We start from the raw sequence: 20,000 nt of genomic DNA, 5'->3' as shown, positions 1-20,000 counted from the left end.
CTACTTGTACACCTGTTCTAACAAATTCTTTGATCTCCCCAGACTTGCTCTGTAGCTGCTTGGGCCAGGTGTGGAATCTGAGGGCATCCTGTTGATCCTGGCTGTCTACATTCTGTTGGGGGTTTCAGTTTTGCTCTACACTCTGTTCACCCTTCCCAACCCAATGTCATTGTACTGCTTATGGGGTGGACATGCTGCCCATCCTCCATAGCAACTCAGCTATGTTCACTGGCTTACCCTTCCTAAACTATGTCCCCTCATGCAGAGTCCCCAGGCTCCACTATGGATCATATTGGGGAATGCCCATGTAACTACCCTTCCCTCCCCTACTGCTCTTTCAGTCATGTGAACCTCTAATCAAACCCAAGTTGTCTAGGTTGTAGTCAGGGTTCGAGTCTCACAAGGGATAATTGGCTAAGCTTAAAATGGCTCGCAAGGGCAGTTGGCTTAGTACTAACCTATGAACCTGAATATCAAACACATCAAATGTGTAACATATTAGAGCATCAAACAATCCAAACATATTATAGTCTTGTATATGCACAACAATCAAATGGCAGATAAGTAATAGCAGTGTGTAGAATAACATACAGAATATTGGGGTTATATTATGACAAGACGTCCTGTTTCTCTTATACACATCTTTACATTATTTACAAAGCTTGTTTGGGATTATTTCTGTACAGCTTGAGAAGAAGAGACTTCACTTTCCTAGGCAGGATGCATTTGAACTTGCCGTTGTCTAGCAGACATTTTCACCTATGAGATTCTTTCGTGTGGGTCTTCAGTTTTCTTCTTCATGACTTGTTTCTTTGTGTGTTGTGGTAGAGGATATAATTGGCTGAGACAGTTTGTGGAAACTTTTCACTAATATGCTTGCCAAAAAATGTCACTGTGGCATTCTTTATGTGGGACAGATTTGTAAAGTGGCAGACTGGTTGTGATACTTCGTAGAATTTGTTCTTGTTAGTGCATTTGAGATAGGTGATTTTAGGTAGGGTGTATTTTGAATGGGAGATGAACTCAGTTTATAGCTAGGGTACTCCTAGATACTTTGGAAAGGATATTTGAGATTGAGTAGCATGACCTTGGCTATGCATTTACATTTTCTGAAATAATTCATTATGAGGTATAAATGTTTTGGAAGGGTCCTTCCAAAGAACATAGTTACTGCTTCAGTGATGCCTAATGTTAGTTTTTTTTTTGTGTGTTTTGTATTTTTAAGCAAGTGCAGATGGCACTAAAGACAGACTGTAGTTAATTTTTAGTGTTGGTGGATGGTAGGACCTGATCTGTCTAAACGTATGCTGCTTGCGTATAAGATTTGACAGCCAGACTGTAGTAATGTTAGAAAATGTTCCTGTTCTTTCACAAAGTACATAAGTTGTACAAAAGATGTACCGAGTCCAGATAAAATTTAAGTAAGTCACGCTATTTGCCTTTTTCTGTGAGATGTATTACATAAAATGTACAAGTGTTGATTTTCTGCTGTGCAAATGTGTTATGGTTTAAAAAAAATCATACCAAACCCCGGCTTCTTGATTGTCTAGATCTCTGGTGCAAGCATCCTCCATCCAGGGTTGCCAGACGTCACTATTTGAGTGGAACTGTCCCGGCATCAGCAGCCCGATCTTGAGACCCGGTGAAACAGCCTCCGCTTTTTTTTTTTTTTTTTTTTTATTGGCCCATATGCCAATATACAAGCCAATCAAAAAATGACAAAATGTTCAGTATGAAAGTATTAAAGACTTTTTGACTTTTTTTTTTTTTGGTCTTCACTTAGCGTGATGGGCTCCCCCCACACCTTTTTGTTTTTGTCCCTACCTGTCCCGTAACAAATCTTGCATCCATGCCTGCATCTCAGAGGTTGCTTAGTTGGGTCTCATGACAGTTCCCTTCTGTGGACTTTGGCTTACTGAATCTGGACATGTAACTGGAATCAAGAAAGTCCTATTTTAAAGTTTTGTCTGCATCCACAGGAAATTCTGTTTGGGGACATACAAAGGAAGTGAATGATGATAATTCAAATAGTATCACTTACAGGCATACAGACGTAACTGGAGTGAACTGCTGCAGGGTGCCTTGGAGATGTATCTTAAATATATTGCTTGTAAAGATTCTAAAAATTCAGTTTTAGACTGAAAAGTCAGAAACAGTAAGGACACGGTATTTTTAGTTTAGATATCAGAGTTTTTTTGTTTTTTTTTTGCTAGTTACTGTCTTGAAATGTTTGTTTTCAATTTCTTGTGTAAGCCTTTTACTGTTGAGATATTTACTTTGAAAAAAATATTTCACTATTTATTATTTATAGTAAATGCTTTAGTTATTCATCTTTGGATGCTTGTTGCTGATACTTAGTTGTTAGTTACAGGATTTATGTATTTTACACACAAAAATGTGTGGCATCTACCCATTGAGAAGGATGATGGCTTAGAGCTAATTGCTACTGTTTGAATAGTTAAAAGTTGACTTATTTTAAGAATAAACTGTAATTTGTATTCTTCTTTTTTTAGATTTGATTAATTGGTGGCAGAATATCTTAATGGTTGGGATGAGAGGGGGGTTGGTGCTGGAGAGTCACCCTTTGTCCCCCTTGTTCTAAGCAATATTATGTGCTAGTGAGGCAGCAAAAATAATTACATGTAAGATTGTTACTGTTGATAGGTTTGTATGTAAAAATACTGGGCTTGGTGTGAGGAGAGTGGGCTCTTTAGACAAGAAAATTAGCAAATTATGCAGAAATAAATATAATTTATGGGAACATTACACAGAGAATTTAATTCAAGGTGGGGAATGAAATTTAAGGGAAGGCAGGAACTGAGCAAATTATGTAATGCTGGAGTGAATGAAAACTGTTAAAAAGTGTACTGCATGAAATTAGCAAAGGAAATGTTATATTATAGTTTGTGTTCTTTTCTATTACTATAGACATACCTGTGTCATTTCTTAAAAAGATTATAAATATTCTTAACTGAATTTACATCAGTGCTGTAAGTCAGAACCATTGGCTTTATCAGTCTTCATTGCATCCTTATTCATATTGTAATTGCCCCACAAAAACGGGTTGAAATTTAGACCTGCCTGCAATGATTTCCTGCCCAGCACTCTCAAGAACCGCACCTGGATAGCTCCTCACATTAAACATGTCACACACCTTATTCATCTCATTCAGAAATGTGTCATCTTCAGATACCAGTCTGGAAAGGCAAACAAATTATCCCTTAACCAGACTGCATTTCTGTTTGCAACTGTTGTAATTCAAGTAGGCAGTGAGGGAAGGCTTTCTGTAAGTGTTATATAATTTTTTTTACCACTCACATTCTCCGTAATGTAAACATCCAAATAAGTAATACCATCAAATTAATAGTTGTAAGTGAAAGACAGAAATTTTATTGTGCTATTTAAACAGATCAAAACTTTTTGCAGTAGTTATTCTTCATCTCTCCAAAGGGCAAAAATACCATCTAGAAATCTAAGATATAATGCATAGTGTTTATAGTGGTGTGAATTTCCAGTATCATAATGCCTTATTAGCATATACTATGGCACATGTAGTCCACATTGCCCCACCACTATTTTGAGGGAAAAATTCACATCACAGAACAGAAAATTAAACATCACTCCTTGGCATGAGGAACTGAAGGAGGATATGTAGCGGCCACTAGCTGCCACAAGAAGACATAGTGGGGGAGTTTTCAAACTTTTGTGAATTGTAGGGGTCCTGAAAATGGCAGGTATACCTTCAAGTAATTAAACAATATAGGGAATATACTCTGTTGTAATATTAAATCTTCTAGCTATAAATCCAACTCTTTATAGGCTACATTGATCTCATTTTTTAAACCGTTACATAAACATTATCCCCCAATGTAGAGTTTCATTTTACCAACATAGTACATGGAATTCACAAACACAGTATTTCCACCCGTTTTCGGATTCATCAACCTAATAGTCTTGTTTGTACTAACAGAATACAGCAACCCAGTCTCCTGTGGTTAAATTAAAAAATCTTATTCATGTCACCATCAAGCTTTCTTATACACAGTCCACATTCAAATAAGGACAAAATAGGGTGTCAGTAATGGATTAAATAAACTTTTCAGACACAACTAGATAATGTATACATCAGTAAAACTCTTGTTTCTGAATAACAAAAATAAGTTATGCCTTCATATGACTAGTTTAAAACCTACCAGTGTATTTATCAAATTCATTTTCTTATTTATTTAAAAGTAAGTTTCCTTTCAAACAACTTGTGATATAAATCGCATCAGAATTGATGTACTGTTGAAAGTTTTAGTCATTTTTGCTTAAAATTTGAACAGGAAATAAGTGTATTTTAGATTGAGAGTCTTTGTTAAGCTCTTAACTATATTTTTGTTGCATTTAGTAGTGTTTGTAAATGGTTCTATTATTAAGGCAAGTAGAAGTGGGTATAACCAACATCCATGCCTTGTACCTTTAAGAAATTGAATTTCTTTTGAAATAAACCTATTTTTATAAATCCTCTGGTGCCTACATAAAGATTTTTAAGTAAATCTACAACATTTTCTGGAAATCTATATTCTGTTACTGTTTTTAATAAAAACTTCCAATTAACTGAATCTCATGTTTTTTCAGTGTCTAAACTAATCAAAGCTAGTTTCATTTTCCAAATGTTAGCTAGATCTGTCTTCTAATATTGTTAAGTATTAGTCAGCAATCAATCTGTAAAATTAATGAGGAATTGGATTGGTTTAAATTAATCTTTTCAATGCTTATTAACCATAAATTTGAAGTTATTTTAAGCAAACTGTAGATGCAAATATTAAAAATATAATTTTGATTGGGATAAAAATATTAAATACTTAGGGATAAATATTTAACCAAACACAAGTCTGATTGTTAATTCTAAATTTATCAGTATTTCTGATTAAATAAAATATTTAATTCACCAATGGAATACATATTTCTTTACATTTCAAGAAAGACTGATACTGATAAAAATGGTTGTTTACCTAGGATGTTGTCTATATTCCAGTCAGCTGCCATGTTTCCAGACAGGAAGCTAATAAACAAATAGATTAAATGTTAATACAGTTTTGTGGTAACAAGTAAAACCAGAAAGTGAATATAAACATCATATAAAGATATGGGAACATGGGGGGGGACACTTTTTTCAAATTTAGAATCCTGCCACAATTCTAAATGTGATTATACTTTGGTTAAGTCCACATTATACAAATAAATGGAAGACTTTACACAAACAAATAATAAAAGATCCCTATAGATATGTGTGTGTGTGTGTGTGTGTGTGTGTGTGTGTGTGTGTATATATATATATATATATATATATATATATATATATATATATATATATATATATATATATGTTCATCGTGTTTCACTGTTGCAGTCATTACACTTGGGTTATCCTGCTGGCAGGCTACCTGCAGTCAGCCAGAATTCCAAAGTCTAGGTCCGGTGTCGGTTGCTGTCGCCTCTTCCCTGACGTCAGTGCGCCAGGGGTATAAAAGATGCAGCCGACGCCATTTTCTTCAGTCTTTCTTGCCGCTCTGTGCCTGAAGCAAAAGCAGTTCGCAAGTGCCGGTCGTCCGACTCCTGAGATTTTCGAAATTGAATTTCAAAACCGAAGTCTTCAATAAAGCTAAGTACCCCATTGGGGAAACTTTTTCTTGCTCCAGTCCGATGTCAGTAAAAGTTAACAATTGTATTTCTTCTGGGAAGCAAATACCTCATAAGGATTTTCACTCTTACTGTATTCCTTGCCTAGGCCCTGACCATGACGTTGCTAGTTGTCGGTTTTGTGCTAGATTCAACAAACGCACTATTAAGCGTCGGTTTGATTTTGCTTTACATTACTTTGGCCGAAGATTTAACTACATAATGCCGTCGGAACAACGGACGACCGGAATTCATAAAAAACGCAAAGACAAAGTAAAGGACAGGCATCCGAGGTCCAAAACCGACGACGAAGCCTCTTCTAGGCTAGTCACCAGTTCGCCGGTTCTCAGTGAGGCGCTTTCGCATCCCCTGACACCCACTACCTCAGAGCCACAGCCGCATCCGACTCCCATGTGGAGACACCTAGGCCTCTGGAAACTCAAGGTATTGGGCCTGCAGAAACTATTCCCTCAGATGGGTCTGGAGCCGCTGAGCAGGAATCGGCTTCTGTGGGTGTTTTCAGACCTTCACAGCTTACTATTAAGTCCACTACAGCAGCCAAGGCAAAGTCAAAAACACCATTAAAGACAAGGAAACAAGTACAGCATTCTCCTGGACAGTCATCCATACCAAAGAAACAGATGCTTAAAATGACCGAGGACCTAATTACTTTGATCAGGGGTTCCCATCCCTCTCCTGATAAAAGGCCTAGGCAAGACACTGATTATGACTCCTCTGACCAGGTTTCTATTTCCTCTGATTCCTCTTCAGATTAGGGATATTCTCTTCCTCCCTATGAGGACTCTGATGCAGAAGAATGTATACCTTCAGCCTCTCCGCCTAAGGATTACTCTTTTGGGGAAACCTTGCACACCATGAGGGAGCATTTCCATTGGGAGAGCCAGGAATATTCAGAATCCAAGAAAAGGCTCAGAGACTTTCTTTTATTGCCTCAGCACAGACCCCTGGCTATACCCCCTGTGCTTGATATTGTTTTCTCTGAATCCAGTTTGTCTCCTGATTCTTTACCCCCTGCACCAGTCAAGCCAGACAGGTACTACAGGGTCCCAGACTCTCATAAATTTCTTTATAGAAACCCTGCTGCTGACCCAGAAACAATTTCTCAGAGTCCCAGAGGGGTTAAGGCTTCCACTGCAAAAAACCCCGTTCCCTCTCATAGGGATTCCAGAGCTCTGGATAGATGGGGGAAAAAAGTTTACACTTCTGCTACTCTAGCTGTAAGAGCTGTAAACTGCCAGTTTCGCATGCTTAAATATCAACAATACCTAATGTCTTTGTTAAAACAGAAAATGCTTACAAACTCAGAATGTCCTGACAATAAGGAAATGAAGGATGTATTGCATGCAGCTGAACAAGTGGGAAAGCATACTCTGCAATGTGGTTTTGATTCATTAGAGGCTTCTTGCAGAGCTGCAGTTACAGGCTCTGTCATTCGAAGGCATGCTTGGTTAAAAGAACAAAGTTTACCTGATCATGTTAAAGTAAAATTATTGGATGCTCCACTACAGCATGATGCTTTGTTTGGTGTTAAGGCAGAAGAGGTGTTAAAGAAAATGGAGGATAAAGCAAAGTCTTTGCAGACAGTAAAGGATTTCTTACAGGTTCAGCCACCTAAATTTAGCAGAAACTGGCCTTCTAAAAATTGGGCCTTTCCGGTGTCGGCCAGGCCACAAAGAGGCAGATACAGACACCCAAGAGGCAGATCTCAGCCCCAAGGCTCATACAGACCTAAACAATGGGGTGCTTCAGCCCCCAAAGGAGGAGAAGACAAATCACAACCTTATAGGAAACAGTCCCAATGACTTCCCTCTACAAATGCCAAGCACTTACCTTTTGGCAGCACCCTTAGGGGGAAAGCTAGCACTTTTCTCACAAAATTGGCACAAGATCACCCAGGACAAATGGGTACTGAATATTGTTTCTCAGCGTTACAGGCTCCACTTTCACATCCTTCCAAAAGCAAAGGGTTTGCCAGACCTGGCACAAAAACAAATTTCTGCTCTCATGGACATGCAAGCTATTCAAAGAGTACCACAGCAAGAACAGGGACAAGGATTTTACTCAAGACTTTTCCTGGTACCCAGAAAGGACAAAGCCTGGAGGCCAATACTGGACCTGTCAATCCTAAATACTTTCCTGGATATTCCGAAATTCAAAATGTTAACACTGCAGCAACTTCTACCCATGCTGGGCAAGAAGACTTGGTTAGTTACTTTGGACCTCAAGGAGGCATACCTGCATGTCCCAATCAGACAGTCTTGCAGAAGATACCTCAGATTCATAGTTGGCTCAATGCATTACCAATTCTCTGCACTGCCCTTTGGCTTATCTACTGCGCCCAGGGTCTTCACAAAATGCCTGGCACCAGTAATTGCATTCTGCAGACGAAAAGAAATTCAAATATATCCCTACTTGGATAACTGCCTTATTCAAGCAGAGAGCAAAGACGTTCTACTAAAGCATCTGGCGTTTGTAAAAAGACTACTAATTTGCCTAGGGTACACAGTAAACGAAAATAAGTCAAAACTAGTGCCCTCTCAAGAGGTAATATACCTGGGTGCAAGCTTAAATACAACTGCCCAGATGGCTTATCTCACACCAGACAAGCAAAGGCAACTTACTCATTACTTTCACATGATGGCAACAAAGACCCAGCTCCCTGCAAGAAAAATTCTGCAGGCCCTGGGCTTCATGGCTTCCTGCATTCTACTAATTCCATATGCAAGACTGCATATGAGGAAACTACAATGGTATCTAAAAAGTGTTTGGACTCAACATTGCCACAGCCTGGAAACAATATTAACTCTTATTCCCCGCCTACAACAGGAGTTTCGATGGTGGGCACTGGCCTGTCACCACAACAAGGGAAAGCCTTTCACCTTACCCACAGCCAGGCAGACAATAACAACAGATGCATCGGATTATGCCTGGGGGGGGGGGGGGGGGCACATGGCAGGAAAATGTATTCAGGGCACGTGGCCCAAGGAACAAATGCATCTTTACATCAATCAAAAAGAGGTGCTAGCTGTACAGCATGCCCTGACAGCCTTCAAGGATCTACTACATCCAGGACAACTGTTACTAAAGACGGACAATACCACAGTTATGTGGTACATAAACAAGCAAGGGGGCACACATTCCTACCCCCTCTGCAGGCAAGCCATGACTTTGTGGAACACAGCACTAACCTGTCAAGTACATCTGCAGGCACAATTCCTGCCAGGAAAGAAAAATACTCTGGCAGACGAACTAAGCAGAAATCTCATGAATCCTCACAAATGGAAACTAAATCCACAGGTCTTCAGCATGATAACAAGGAAATGGGGACGCCCAGACATAGATCTTTTTGTCTCCCCTTACAACTGCCAACTACAGAGATTTTGCACAAGAACTTATCGCTCGCAAGCATGGAAAGTGGATGCTATATCCTTCAGCTGGAAAACACTGACAGTTTATGCCTTTCCTCCACTGCCTCTTCTTCCCAAGGTGCTCCTAAACGTCAGACAAGAAAAGCCAAAAATTATTCTGATTGCCCCAGACTGGCCACGCCAGCGCTGGTACCCAATCCTAAAATACTTGTCTCAAGGCCCAGCCTGGCCTTTACCTCAAATTCCTCATCTTTTGACTCAACAAAACAATCAGATTCTGCACAGTCAACTCAGAACCTTAAATCTGGCTGCATGGAAGATAATATAGCCACTCAGACCACACATCTCTCTAAAGCTGTTATGGATGTCATTTTAGAGGCCAGGAGGCCCAGCACTAGGAAATCTTATGCAGAAAAATGGAAGAGATTCTGTGCTTGGAACCGGGCACAAGGACTCGAACCACTTGTTCCAAATATACCTCAGATTTTACAATACCTTACTGAGATGCTGGACAAAGGCCTATCCTTCTCATCAATTAAGATCCATGCCTCTGCCATTTCAGCTCATTACAATACGGAACCTCCGCGGTGGTGGTGCTGTGGTAGCGTTGTCGCCTCACAGTAAGACGCTGTCCGGTTCAATTCTCAGCTAGAGCGTCTTCTGCGTGGAGACATGCGTGAATGGGCATACCTTCGTTGAAGGTTGTGCGTCAGGACTGGTAACTCAGCACGTAAAAATCAACTACCAATCATTAGCGGACTGGAGTTCCGCTGTGGTGACGCCTAACCGGGAAAAGCCAAAAGACACAACACAACAACAATATGGAACCTCCTATTTTCTCTCATTTACTACTAAGACAGTACCTCAGAGGGGCAAAAAACATAAGACCCCAAGGAGAGCACCAATACCTACATGGGACCTCAATTTTTTTTTAGAAAAGCTCACACTGCCTCCTTTTGAGCCAGCCAATACAGATGGTATAAAATTCTTATCATGGAAAACTGCTCTGCTCCTAGCAATAACTTCAGCAAGAAGAGTCTCAGAGTTACAGGCATTAATGGCAGTGGAACCTTTCATCATTTTTCATCAGGACAGGGTTTCTCTAAGGACAAACCCAACATTTATGCCAAAGGTAGTATCCAGTGTGGCTCTTAACCAAACCATTCATTTGCCAACACTTTATCCAAATCCTCAGAATAAAGGGGAGAGACTTCTGCACGCTTTGGGCATACACAGACAGCTAAGCTTCTATGTGGACAAAACAAAATCTTTCAGAAAAACTGAGCAACTGTTTGTAGCTTATGCTGCAGGATCACAAGGAAAGCCTATCTCAAAGCAGACTATTTGAAAATGGATAGGCCACTGCATTCGTTTCTGCTATTCACAGCATGGCAAATCAGTGCCTAAGTGTAATAGGCCACATTCAACCAGGGCAGCAGCCACTTCAGCAGCCTTCCTAAGAGGAGTACCAACCAAAGACATTCTAGAGGCTGCAACCTGGAGTTCAGTGCACACTTTCACCAAGCACTACCACTTACCTCTCTACTCTAAATCCAGAGCAGGCTTTGCCACTGCAGTTCTGCAGGGCCTTGTAGCCTCTCCTAATCCTATTTAGGCCCAGCTGCAACAGTGGAACACGATGAACATAGTACAGTTGTGTACCTACCATAAATGTAGGTGTTCAAGTGTATTCACTGTTGCAGTCCAGGTTACCCACCCACCATCCCCCCTTTTCCTGCTGGGACTTTTCTGTACTTCTCTATTCTATACAACCTATGTCGTGTATTTGCTTGTAGATGAAGGAAATGTTTATATTAGTACATGCATGCTTCTTGGCATAATTTTTAGCCTACCTTGAGGGCACCTGATATCTGGGGCAAGAAAAACTGAAGAAAATGGCGTCGGCTGCATCTTTTATACCCCTGGCGCACTGACGTCAGGGAAGAGGCGACAGCAACCGACGCCGGACCTAGACTTTGGAATTCTGGCCCTCTGCGGGTAGCCTGCCAGCAGGATAACCCAAGTGTAATGACTGCAACAGTGAATACACTCGAACATCTACATTTATGGTAGGTACACAACTGTACTATATTAATATAATATATATATAAAGATGAAACCATAAATAAATTCTTTTGGTTATTGAAAAATTTATATCGATAGCAATATAAAAGTAAAATTGGATTCAAGTTATTTGATGAATATATTGAACATTTTAGAAACTATTTGTTAAATTTCCCATTATGATGTAAGTGTATATTATCCCAGTTACACGTACATGAAGATTCATAGAAAGTCAAAACCTTAACATATTTCTTAAAATTAAAAATATGACACCTTGTTATGATTGGAAAAAGATGCATTATTAACATTAAAACAAATGATGACAAAATATAGAATGGATAATACACAGAGTAACATTACATATTATACTTGAAAAATGTAAAGCTCAGTTGTGTTGTATGAATGATAATGAAGACCATAATTTTCCTAAATTGTTTTTAATTAATATCTATTATTCAAGGGAATAGTACATTCACTGCATGCACTCTCCTTGTATATCTTACATCCTACCAAAGCTCCATCATTCCCCCACTCAACCACTGCCACTGTACTACTACTCACACCACCACTCATGTCTCACCCTCACTCAGCTCCCCTCCCACCAACTCAAGAACCATCCCTATGCACTCCCCCACATATTTTACCAACTATATTACTCAAACATAAAGCATCCCTACAACTTAACACATTAACCCTTCCACCATACCTATTACCCACAGAGCACAATCATAATGTTTCTCTTATAAACAAACACATTCCAAAACTGAGAAAACTAATAACCTTGTGCTTATCACAACTAGCCCTAAGTGGAGACATCCACCCCGACCCTGGCCCTACCATCTCCAACCCCAATCCTCATAATCAGACTAGAAACCACAACTTCTCCCATATTACAGACAATAGAAAGCCAAGTGACTTCCTTCTACTAAGCCTAAATATTAGAAGTATATCCAACAAAGTCCATGAACTCCATGCCACCATAGACTTTTACTCCCCAGATATAGTTATCCTGACAGAAACCTGGCTAAAACCTCACATTACCAGTGAGCAAATACTCCCAACAGGTTATGGTATACTAAGAGTAGACTGGCTAGACAAGAAAGGAGGTGGTGTAGCTGTAATATTTAAACAGCATCTAAACATCCAGATCTTAAAATCATCAGCTCCACAAAGAGGCAGTGAAGAAATAATATATACCAACCTCAAAATAAACCAAAACAAAACCATCAACATAATTGGATACTACTTCCCACCTGGCCAAAACATCCCTCCACTAGAACACCTCCTCAGCTGGTCTACCCACCCATGTCCCCCAAGAAACTATCATTTTAGGTGATTTCAATATTGACTGGCAGTCCTGTTCTGGCAACCATCCAACCCATCATGTAAACCTTCATGGCTTCACCCAACTAGTCCAGTCACCAACCAGGATAAATAAAAACTCCAGCAAGCACACTACCCTGGATTGGATACTAGTCAGTAAGAGCCCCCAGTCATATATAACAGGCTGCTTATCAGATAGCCTCAGTGATCACTCATTCCTACTCAGAAATACCTATACCAAGCTAAACCTGTCATCTACCGTCAAATACATAAAAAACTAAACTTTAACCCACTCACATTCATCTCATCCCTCAAAGAATGTAACTGGCATCCTCTAAAGTACCTCAGTCTTGATGACACAGTTGAAATTTTTAATACTACCTTCCTGAGTATCCTTAATTACCATGCCCCCATAAGACTTTCCAGAATCAAAGCACAACCCTCCCCATGGCTACAGAAAACCACTAAGTCAGAAATGAAAAACAGGGATAAAGCCTGGGAGCACTGGCGCAAAACCAAAACCCCCTCAACTAGACAGAAATTCCTAAAACTACACAATAGAGTCACAAAGCTAATAAAACGGGACAAATTCCAATACTACCAGTCTGCCCTAGACTCCTCCCAACACAGCCCCAAACAATTCTGGTCCTCCATAAACTCCATCCTCCACCCAGGTAAAGTCAGTACCCCTCCTCCTAACATCCCTCACTCCTCAGAAAATATTGCTACCTCATTCATCACACACTTCACCCAAACCATACTATCACTAGCTAAACAACACAACCCCCCTCCCTTCCAACCCACACCTTCAACTAGTAATCTCCCCACTGCCTTCTCTTTTTCTCCAGTACCTACCTCCAGCATAAAAAAAATCTTAACTAAACTTAAGCCCACCAAATTAGCAGCAGACAACTTCCCAAGTGAATACCTACAAATCGCAGCTGATGCTCTGGCCTACCCAGTATCCATCTTGATTAACCGATCTCTGTCAGAAAGTTGCATTCCCACACTGTGGAAAGTATCACATATAATTACCCTCCACAAAGGCGGACCCTCCACAGAACTAACCAATTACCGCCCCATAGCTATTCTCTCTCCACTCTCCAAAATACTAGAGAGATGCATACAGTCTCAGGTCTCAGACTAACTCCGTACTAACAACCTCCTTTCCAATACTCAGCATGGTTTCCGACCAAACCGTAGCACCACCACTGCCTTACTCTCCTTTACTAACACTATCCTTCAACATAAAAACAATGGCTATCTGTCCTCTGCTGCTTTCCTAGACCTATCTAAAGCATTTTACATGGTCCCACACAAACAGCTTATCTCTGTCCTCAATAACCTATCCTTCTCACAATCAGTCACCAACTGGTTTCAGAGTTACCTGTCTGACCTTCAACAATGCGTTGTATGGCAGAATGACATTTCTCACCAACTACCTGTCTCCGTAGGGGTTCCCCAAGAAATCCATCCTTGGACCCCTACTCTTCTCTGTTTTCACCAATAATCTAGCCTCTGCCACCAAACATGGCACACTCATACAATATGCAGATGACTCAACCATCATCTGCTCAGCCTAGTCCCTACCCAAACTGCAAAAAGTCACACAGGAAGCCTTTTCCTCTGAAATTTGGTTATCCGATACCCAATTAATACTCAACCCAAACAAAACTAAACTACTCATCTTCCAACCCACCAAACATACTCAAAACAACTCTCACTTTAACATCACAGCAAAAGACAACACCAGTATATACCCAACTGAACACACCAAATTGCTAGGAGTGGAAATAAACAATAAACTAAAATTTGACATTCACATATCCATGACCATAAAAAAGGTCCACAAAAAACTGTGAGCGTTATACAGAAATAAGCAACTTCTCACCAAAGCAGCAAAGATTTCAATAGCAAATTCCAACCTTATCTCCACTCTACTTTATGCCTCTCCAATATATACCAACCTAAGGCAATGCGATCTAAACAAGCTAGAGACCTGCTACAACAAAATCGCCAAATTCACCACAGGGGCATCCTACCATAGTCACCACTGTCTCTCACTTGCTGAACTGGGCTGACTTGAACTCCCTCACCTCCTTCAATGGTATCAACTCTCACTCGTCCACAAACTAGTAAACCATCCACTAAATGTCCCATCCCTCCAGAATCTACTCCAACCCTATCGCACCACCAGACCACTAAGATCCAGCAACAAAAATCAGTTGCAGATCACTAAAGCCATTAACTCTGCTGGTGAAGCACTATTCTCTTGCACCATAGCCAAATTATGGAACTCCCTCCCACCCACAATTACCTCCATACCATCATGCACCCACTTCAAAACTTTACTAAAAGCGCACCTAAAAACATGCTGGCTATGCCCTTGCAACTCCCACTCTAGTATCACCCACCCCATCCAGCCACCACCTTTCTTTCCACTCCACTAACTACCTTGATTTATAGCAAGCTCAGATGCTCATAAGACTAGTACTTATACAGCAGGAACTTCTTAGTGTAACATTTAATGTCTGTTATGTACTTCACAGATAAAGATTCTAGTTGTCTACTGATGTACTATGTGCTTCATCTGTAAATATGTTGCAAGTATTTGCTATGTAAATTGCTAATCGCTATGTAATCCAATGTAACTACTCTTTGTTTATTTTAACTGTGGAGTTTTTCTCCCCGGGCCTCTGCTGAAAATGGACCTACGTCCAGTCGGACACTCCGGTCAACAAATATAAATAAGTAAGTAAAGAGGGTCTCTCTAAATCATATAAAATTATAATTAACAGTAAAAATAACCTTGATAATAGAGTTTGGAATTTTATTGAACTAACAGAGGCAAAAGAACTGTCCAGTGGAAAAAAAACAGAATTTTGATATTAAAATCTGTTGGCTTATCCTCATGTTTATATTGGAAAATGTTCACATAGAAGTTTTGTTACACCATTCCTAATATCAAAATTTAGTAAGTGAGAAATTTATAAATGCCGGAGATGAGGAAAAATAAACTGTGGAGATTGAATACATATATTTGTAGAATGTGGAAATGTTTTGGAAGGATATAAATAATTTAAGACAATATGGACAGATAAATGTGACCTTACAAGAGCAATAATTTTGTTAAATGCTCCAATACATTGTGTTACTTATAGTAATCAATTTAGCATGTTCTGGAGTCTCCTAGTAAAAATGTATGTACATTTTTTTAATCTGCCTTCCTCCTGTATGTGTATTTATTGTTAATATGTTAAAATTAATAAAATTATTTAAAAAAAAAAATTGAACAGTACTTGTACTGTAGTCATCCAATGTTATCTGTGGTTTGAGGTTCCCCCACGAGTTCGGCCAAGCTTTGGATGTACATGGCTGTAATTCCTCTTGTGGAAATGTCGGTTTGGCTGTGTCCCTGCTGGTGATGTATAATTCTCTCTCTGCTGATATTGGATAATCTTTCCGATATTCTCAGTGGTGGAAAATCTAAAAGGGCTTCAGTTCAGGAAACCACTTCCATCTATTGTAGATTCATCCAACATAGCCCTCCAGTAGTGTGTAGCATTGTTTCTGTGATGGATATGTCCATTTCATTAAGTAATCTTTTTTGTCCCTCTTCAACTTCTTTTCTTTCTGGACATCACTGACATACAGTGAGTCTCAACTTTTTTTGAGAAAACATGGTAAGAGGCACAATAAGAATCAAATAAAAGGTCCTTATGGAGAGTTAGAATTTCCTCACTTCATTTTTTCCATCATTCTATTGTTTTCTTTGATGAGCGGACTTGTAAGTTCGATTCAAACTGGGTCAAACAACTGTAAGAGCTCCTTATATAAAGTTTAGCTCTCCACCAAACTGTTGCGGTATTTCCACATCCTTAACCATTTCTTTACCCATTGACATTTTAAATGTGCGTGCAAAAACAGTTATCCATCTGCGAGAATCTGTGCTTAATTAAAAGTTTTTTGAATTCTGCAGCCAAAGACCCACAAGTCAGAAAAGTTACAAGATTCTGAATCCAGGTTAAATTAAACTATTGTTTCACAGATGGAACAGTATCCATAGAAAAGACAGTTGTCTTGCTTGTGTTATCAACAACACTGTGCATTATATGTTACATCTTTGGATGACATTTTTGTCTTATAGGGAGGTGGAGAATCACTATTGCAAGAGTTTTTCCTTTGATATTTATTTAGTTTACATTGCAAAAGATGTGATTGGTAAAAAAAGGTCTGTATAACATTTTCAGAAAACCCACTTTCTCCACAGCTTTTCGATGTATTGATCAACTGTGGGTAAGTTTGTATTAAGTATTTTTAAGCTACAGCTTCTGAGTCTAATTCCATTCCTTTTATACTTTGGAAAGACCACTTTTTTATTTAGGAAGTGCTAGCTGTCAGTAATATGGGATCTGCTGATCACTGTTCCAGGGGAATTACTTGGTGTCTTTATTAAAGTTCAATAACAAAGTGCTGGAGAAATGTTACTGCAGAATAACTTTGCCTTGTATGATAATTTTTCTTTTTGTAGGGATCTCTTCAATGCAGCCTTCTTGTCATGTTGGTCAGAACTAAATGAAGATCAGCAGGATGAACTTATTAGAAGTATCGAGCTAGCACTTACTTCTCAAGACATTGCTGAGGTCACCCAGACATTACTGAACCTGGCAGAGTTCATGGAGCACAGTGACAAGGTAACTTTAATAGTGCATCTGGTAGTGGTGCAGAATGTAAACTGTAAATACAACTACAGTACAGTAATGTGTGTTACAGAGACCTTGTTTAAGGATTTCATTTAGCAGATCACAGCACTAGAGTTGTGTTAGCAGCAGCACAAATTCAATGGAAGATTCTCATAACAGTGGTTGCAATTGACCTTTTATGCTACAGTAATATAGGTATTATCTTTGCTGCATGACCTGCCTGTAGTTTGACACTTAAGGTAGTGGATTAATGGTTTGAGATTGTGCTGCTTCCTGTAATCAGGGGTCCAGAGCTTAACTCTTTCTTCTCCATTTTCCCACTGTGTGACTTTGACCAAGTCACTTGACCAGACAGTGATTCCAGGTCCCGTCTGAAAAGGAAAACTTATTCATTCGGCTTACCTGGTGAACATATATACATAAAAATAACTAACTAAATGAAAAAAAATTATAAAGAGGTAGGCCATCCTATTCCTTCTTCAATTCTTTTCTTTGCCTTAATACTTATTCCATTATCAGCGTGGAATCACCATTTTAAAGGCATGGTATTTCTTCATGCTACTGTTTTGTAAGACAGTAAAAGATCTGTGGTATTTTTCAGCTTTCTTTTATTTTTTTTAGCGATTTCTTCATAATTTTTGTACCAGCAGTGAATTTATATTCCCATGAAAAGAATGCACATGGAGACCTATTCTGAATTTATCCTGGCTAAACAAGTTTGTTGTAGTGTCAGAATTTAAAATGTCAACTCTCCAAAGATCTGTTACCACTCCTGCTTCTTCAGGCCATTGATATTTATGGACCTAAAAGCCACATAACATCATATTCTCCTTGCTATTAATCGCAGAAGTTTTCACAGATTTGCAGAAGTGGCAAAGATTTCCAGTGCACCTTGATGACCTGACTTGTCTTCTGTATCCAGGGACTTTACAAAAAGGGCCTGCCTATATTACTTGACAATTGCAGGACAAAGAGTTTTCTAAACTAGCTCTACACAGACAATTTCCTCTTCCTAGTGGAGTCACCACAGGGGATTCTTAAGGCTTTGATGTTCACCCTGCATGCCTTCAGAAATCTGGGTGGAGCTTACAGTCAGAAGAATCAATTCAAACCGGACATCCTCAACAAACCTACTGTACTGGGGGTGCCTCTGAACTCCACCCTTTACCAAGCCTTCAACCTGGTCGATAGATTTACCCATCTGACTCCATACTTCCAAAATATTTTCAGCATGAGGAAGTTAAAGCAAGGCAGATCCTTAGACTGTTTAGCTATGTGGCATCCAGCATTCTAATGCTGCCAGTTGCACACCTACAGATGAGGAAGCTTCAGTAGTACCTTGAAAACTAGATTGTTGCAACATACTTGCTCACTAGATACCACCTTACTTTTTTCCCATGCATCAGAAAAGAAATCTCATGATGGCTAGTACAATGTAAACAAAGCCAAGGGATGTCTTTCAAAGCACCCCCACCCCATGATGACCTTGACCACACATTTTTCAGTCCTACCTTGGGTGGTACAATATGGGAGCTCTTCACATTCTTTGAACATGGGATGGTGTGATGAGGAGACAACACATGAACATGAGCGAGAGAATGGTGGTCTTTCTAGCTATGAAGGCTTTCGTCCCTTCCTTAAAGGAGGAGTTCTCCAGGTAATGACAGACAACACCACAATTGTGTGGCACATATGGGGGAACTCATTCATACCAATTATGCAGGCTGGCTGTGCAAGTGTTGGAGGTAGTGCCTACGTTCCCTTTCAACAAAATGTTATGACATAAAGGCTGAGCAAATCTGTAATAAACTCCTACAAATGGATTCTAACCAAAGATGCCTTTCTGGATCTGACCTGGATTTTTATAATTGGCTTAGTCACTCCAGAGGGACCAAATGTTTACCAGCATGGGGAGGACATGGTTAACAGATCCATGTTGTTTTACTAAGGATGGTCTGCACCTGTCCCCTCCCATGCTTTCAGATATAGGCTAAAACTTTATCCACCTTAGAGCCTTTTTAGACAGTGCCAAAATGACAACCTTAGAGTCACTGCTTATTGTTAACAGTGTAACAAAAACACTCTGTACCCTACAAGCCCTCTTTACTTTGGAGAATATAGACATATGTGTCATTAACGAGACCTGGTTTAAAGCCTCAAAATGTGCTGCAGCGGTGCAAAGCTACAGTGCCTTCCACACATTTAGACCAACAGTAACACAGACAAGGGCTAAAGCTGAAGGTGTCTCGATCTGTGTTAGCAGCAAATATACCTCCGGGCTGATCAAACAGAATGATGCCATAGAATTCATCCATGTGCAAGTCACCTAAGATAATGTTCCTTTCCATATTGTAACTAACTATACATCACCCTCTATGCCCCAACAGTATAGGAACTTTTACTTAGACCTATTAGAGACGCTCACCATCCAACCAAATACCCTATTCATGGGTGACTTTAACTACCTCTCTGTAGCTTGGGAAATGTACAACTGCCTCAAACTTACAGGCACAACTGTTCCTGGACTTTATTAACAAGAACACCCTGGATCAGATAGCAACTCCACCACCATATAACATCCTTACTAGTGAGGTCGGATCACAAAGCGGTCACCTTCAAAATAAAAATAAACTGCGAAACCCTAACTAAACTTGTAACAGTTAGTAACTATTCCAGGGCAAACTACATCCTATTCAGAGACAGTTTGCCAAAATTCAAGGCTTCCCCCTAACCCCAAGACCACAGCTACCGATTCAGTATTTTTCAAAGAAGCACATTACAAACATTTAAATGGCACCATAGTGACTGCTGTATCTACAAGAAGTAAGCCCAAAACCAACACAAAAAACAAATTCCA

The 20,000-nt window shown here is 39.6% G+C and overlaps 1 protein-coding gene across 2 annotated transcripts in view; it reads left to right on the top strand.

Annotated features, from left to right (window-relative positions):
• The window catches only part of MTOR (mechanistic target of rapamycin kinase), a 4,577,509-nt gene that overhangs the window by 1,732,267 nt on the left and 2,825,242 nt on the right, over positions 1–20,000 (top strand). For both annotated transcript variants that reach the window (XM_044063218.1, XM_044063219.1), the window contains exon 27: positions 16,972–17,134. In XM_044063218.1, the coding sequence (XP_043919153.1) occupies positions 16,972–17,134 (163 nt within the window). The remainder of the gene's footprint in view (positions 1–16,971; positions 17,135–20,000) is intronic.

The sequence above is a fragment of the Protopterus annectens genome, chromosome 2.part1 (assembly GCF_019279795.1).
Source record: "Protopterus annectens isolate FY-2018-M chromosome 2.part1, PAN1.0, whole genome shotgun sequence".
Taxonomy (NCBI): Eukaryota; Metazoa; Chordata; order Ceratodontiformes; family Protopteridae; genus Protopterus; species Protopterus annectens.
This window is presented reverse-complemented; position numbering and strand designations above follow the sequence as displayed.